Source organism: Portunus trituberculatus, chromosome 9, assembly GCF_017591435.1.
Source record: "Portunus trituberculatus isolate SZX2019 chromosome 9, ASM1759143v1, whole genome shotgun sequence".
Classification (NCBI taxonomy): domain Eukaryota; kingdom Metazoa; phylum Arthropoda; class Malacostraca; order Decapoda; family Portunidae; genus Portunus; species Portunus trituberculatus.
Window position 1 is genome coordinate 9583857 of NC_059263.1, and position 5000 is coordinate 9588856.

At 35.2% G+C, this 5000-nt stretch overlaps 1 protein-coding gene across 2 annotated transcripts in view; it reads right to left on the reverse strand.

The window, feature by feature from the left end:
• LOC123501534 overlaps nt 1–5000 on the reverse strand; it is a 9661-nt gene that overhangs the window by 1766 nt on the left and 2895 nt on the right. The window contains exons 1-2 of one of the 2 annotated variants that reach the window (XM_045250396.1): nt 325–379; nt 61–241 (exon numbers count right to left, since the gene is read on the reverse strand). In XM_045250396.1, coding sequence (XP_045106331.1) covers nt 61–207 — 147 coding nt within the window. In that variant the 5' untranslated portion in view covers nt 208–241; nt 325–379. Of the gene's footprint in view, nt 1–60; nt 242–324; nt 380–5000 lie in introns of those variants that run through there. The other variant, XM_045250395.1, reaches the window with a different exon arrangement.

The following is a 5000-nucleotide window of genomic DNA, read 5'->3' on the forward strand; positions in this document are numbered from 1 at the left end:
ACCACCACCACCATCACCACTAAGGGACAGCTACACCCTTGAACCAGCACCTCTACTCACCACAATGAGCGCAATCAGGCCGCCCTTGAGAACTATCGTCTGGGGCAAGGCAAGGAGGGCATCCACGGCCAACCCAACCCCTGTCACTCCTTGCGCTGCCATCGCTATCACCACCAGCCCTGCAGCAGCCAAGGATGTCACCCTCATTATGTGCCTCTTGCGTCTCCTGCCCCTGGTGTTACTGAGGGAGAGAGGGGTGGGGTATTAGAGGAGGTAAGGCGCCATATCAGTCATGGTGGATCAAATGCCTGGTTTTATTTATACCTTGTGGGCTTTTCACGAGAATTTCTGGGCTAAAGGGGATACTTTTTTGCGGTACCTCCTATCTCAAAGCCCACCCGCTAGGAAACCGTTGCCCCGAGTGAGGAAGCCCAACCTTCACTCGGACCGTGGACAGGATTCGCACCCGTGCGCTTGGAGACCCCTCGGACCCCAAAGCACGCATGGTTCCACTGTACCACGACGACCCAAACTTCAAATACTTTAAAGAGATTGTCGGTCTTTGCATAGTATTCGAGAGATCTACGCTGCACCTCCACTATATTAAGATTCCAATACTTTTTTTTTTATGTAAGAGGGAAAAACCGGCAAGGGGTAACAAAAACGAGTAAATAGATGCACTTAGATGCCAGTTACGGAGCAGATTCGAGAGAGTTAGCCAAACGAATAGGATAAATGTCTTGTAACCTCCCTCTTCAATGAGTTCAGGTCGTAGGAAGAAGGTACGTGCAGGAGTTTTCATGGTGTTTATGTGGTTCTAGTGGCAATTTATCGTGATTTCTGTAGTGTCATGAGGGAAGCACTCTTGAAAACCTGGCTACTCATCTCATCTTGGAAAATAGTTGTGGTGTGAAGAGGAAAACGATTCAGAATGTTTGAAGTTATGTAATGAGTGTGAAGTATTTGAAGTTATGTAGTAAGTGTGAAATATTTGAAGTTATGTAATGAGTGTGAAGTATTTGAAGTTATGTAGTAAGTGTGAAGTATTTGAAGTTATGTAGTAAGTGTGAAGTGTTTGAAGTTATGTAGTGAGTGTGAAGTATTTGAAGTTATGTAGTAAGTGTGAAGTATTTGAAGTTATGTAGTAAGTGTGAAGTATTTGAAGTTATGTAGTAAGTGTGAAGTATTTGAAGTTATGTAGTAAGTGTGAAGTATTTGAAGTTATGTAGTAAGTGTGAAGTGTTTGAAGTTATGTAGTAAGTGTGAAGTGTTTGAAGTTATGTAGTAAGTGTGAAGTATTTGAAGTTATGTAGTAAGTGTGCAGTGTTTGAAGTTATGTAGTAAGTGTGAAGTGTTTGAAGTTATGTAGTAAGTGTGAAGTGTTTGAAGTTATGTAATGAGCGTGAAGTATTTGAAGTTATGTAGTAAGTGTGAAGTATTTGAAGTTATGTAGTAAGTGTGAAGTATTTGAAGTTATGTAGTAAGTGTGCAGTGTTTGAAGTTATGTAGTAAGTGTGAAGTGTTTGAAGTTATGTAGTAAGTGTGAAGTATTTGAAGTTATGTAATGAGTGTGAAGTGTTTGAAGTTATGTAGTAAGTGTGAAGTATTTGAAGTTATGTAGTAAGTGTGAAGTATTTGAAGTTATGTAATGAGTGTGAAGTGTTTGAAGTTATGTAGTAAGTGTGAAGTATTTGAAGTTATGTAGTAAGTGTGCAGTGTTTGAAGTTATGTAGTAAGTGTGAAGTGTTTGAAGTTATGTAGTAAGTGTGAAGTATTTGAAGTTATGTAATGAGTGTGAAGTGTTTGAAGTTATGTAGTAAGTGTGAAGTATTTGAAGTTATGTAGTAAGTGTGAAGTATTTGAAGTTATGTAATGAGTGTGAAGTATTTGAAGTTATGTAGTAAGTGTGAAGTATTTGAAGTTATGTAGTAAGTGTGAAGTATTTGAAGTTATGTACGAGTAGTAAGTGTGAAGTGTTTGAAGTTATGTAGTAAGTGTGAAGTATTTGAAGTTATGTAGTAAGTGTGAAGTATTTGAAGTTATGTAGTAAGTGTGAAGTATTTGAAGTTATGTAGTAAGTGTGAAGTGTTTGAAGTTATGTAATGAGTGTGAAGTATTTGAAGTTATGTAGTAAGTGTGAAGTATTTGAAGTTATGTAATGAGTGTGAAGTGTTTGAAGTTATGTAGTAAGTGTGAAGTATTTGAAGTTATGTAATAAGTGTGAAGTGTTTGAAGTTATGTAGTAAGTGTGAAGTATTTGAAGTTATGTAATGAGTGTGAAGTGTTTGAAGTTATGTAGTAAGTGTGAAGTATTTGAAGTTATGTAGTAAGTGTGAAGTGTTTGAAGTTATGTAGTGAGTGTGAAGTGTTTGAAGTTATGTAGTAAGTGTGAAGTATTTGAAGTTATGTAGTAAGTGTGAAGTATTTGAAGTTATGTAGTAAGTGTGAAGTATTTGAAGTTATGTAGTAAGTGTGAAGTATTTGAAGTTATGTAGTAAGTGTGAAGTATTTGAAGTTATGTACGAGTAGTAAGTGTGAAGTGTTTGAAGTTATGTAGTAAGTGTGAAGTATTTGAAGTTATGTAGTAAGTGTGAAGTGTTTGAAGTTATGTAGTAAGTGTGAAGTATTTGAAGTTATGTAATGAGTGTGAAGTATTTGAAGTTATGTAGTAAGTGTGAAGTGTTTGAAGTTATGTAATGAGTGTGAAGTATTTGAAGTTATGTAAGTAAGTGTGAAGTGTTTGAAGTTATGTAGTAAGTGTGAAGTATTTGAAGTTATGTAATGAGTGTGAAGTATTTGAAGTTATGTAGTAAGTGTGAAGTGTTTGAAGTTATGTAATGAGTGTGAAGTATTTGAAGTTATGTAGTAAGTGTGAAGTGTTTGAAGTTATGTAGTAAGTGTGAAGTATTTGAAGTTATGTAATGAGTGTGAAGTATTTGAAGTTATGTAGTAAGTGTGAAGTATTTGAAGTTATGTAATGAGTGTAAATATTTCAAGTTATGTAGTAAGTGTGAAGTATTTGAAGTTATGTAGTAAGTGTGAAGTATTTGAAGTTATGTAATGAGTGTGAAGTGTTTGAAGTTATGTAGTAAGTGTGAAGTATTTGAAGTTATGTAGTAAGTGTGAAGTATTTGAAGTTATGTAATGAGTGTGAAGTATTTCAAGTTATGTAGTAAGTGTGAAGTATTTGAAGTTATGTACGAGTAGTAAGTGTGAAGTGTTTGAAGTTATGTAATGAGTGTGAAGTATTTGAAGTTATGTAGTAAGTGTGAAGTATTTGAAGTTATGTAGTAAGTGTGAAGTATTTGAAGTTATGTAGTAAGTGTGAAGTGTTTGAAGTTATGTAGTAAGTGTGAAGTATTTGAAGTTATGTAATGAGTGTTTAGTATTGGAAGTTATGTAGTAAGTGTGAAGTGTTTGAAGTTATGTAATGAGTGTGAAGTATTTGAAGTTATGTAGTAAGTGTGAAGTATTTGAAGTTATGTAGTAAGTGTGAAGTATTTGAAGTTATGTAGTAAGTGTGAAGTATTTGAAGTTATGTAATGAGTGTGAAGTATTTCAAGTTATGTAGTAAGTGTGAAGTATTTGAAGTTATGTACGAGTAGTAAGTGTGAAGTGTTTGAAGTTATGTAATGAGTGTGAAGTATTTGAAGTTATGTAGTAAGTGTGAAGTATTTGAAGTTATGTAGTAAGTGTGAAGTATTTGAAGTTATGTAGTAAGTGTGAAGTGTTTGAAGTTATGTAATGAGTGTAAGTAAGTATTTGAAGAAGTTATGTAGTGTAAGTGTGAAGTATTTGAAGTTATGTAAAGTGTGAAGTGTTTGAAGTTATTAATGAAGTGTATTTGAAGTTATATGTAAGTGTGAAGTATTTGAAGTTATGTAATAAGTGTGAAGTATTTGAAGTTATGGTCTAATGAGTGAAATATTTGAAGTTATTTATGTGTTAATGAGTGTGAGAGGAAAGCGATTCAGAATAGTTGAAATTATGTAATGAGTTCAATATTTGTTCATGAGTTGATTAATTATAAGAGACTCGTTTCATTTCATTTGCTCATTGTGTTCATTGTAGCTTGGAGTGTATTGCGTCAATGTAACAGTTTATCGAGGTTGTGGGCTGCTTGTAACATTATTTATTTCAACGCAAACTACGTGAATGATGCAATGGGTTCAATTATCTATACATTAGTTAGAAAGATTCGTTTGGTGAGTGTGTCGAGCGTTGATTGGCTTATCGGTGCATTGTGCGTTAGTGATCGATTGTAAGACGGAGAGTAACAGGAGAAAAAAGTAGCATTAAAACAACGGAAAAAAATGACAAGGGAAAAAAAGTAACGAGAAAGAAAGTAGCAAAAGATTAACAAGAATATTGAATGCCTACTGTTTGTATCTCCTCACATTTCTTTCCCGTTGCTTTTTTTCTCGATTCTTTCCGAGCACCAGTGTAGTCATGTATCATGGTTGTGGGTTACCTAAGATAGTGAGTATTTCAATTCATAGTAAGAGTAAGAAGCTTCAATATAATGTAGACTCGTTTCATAATTCATTAGCTTCGTGTTGTGTTGCCGCTGAGTGTGTTGCTTCATGGTAATAGCTCCTTGTGTGTCGCCTCAGCAGTGGTGTTCACATGTAACACTTATCATTGCAACTCACCACATGAATGATTAACGTGATGGTTCAAACATATGTAAGTTGAAGAAAGGCTTGAGGCTTCATAAGTAATTGATTCGGTGATTCAAGACAATGTTGGTGTTTAATGTGCAGTTATGTATTAGTTTATCTATCTAATTATTCCTACATTGTTTAACCAAAGTACAAAGAAAAAAACAAGGCACGTAACAGTTCAAATATTCATAAGTGAGCTGTAGAGACGCGAGGCTCCACGAGTAACTGACAGGTTCTAATATCAACTGGTTCAGTAGTTCGAGTCAGTGAAGCTGGCAGTCTGAACTTCGTAGGCTCCCCGTCCCTCTTCCCCTGCCCTCCTCTCGCAGCACCCCC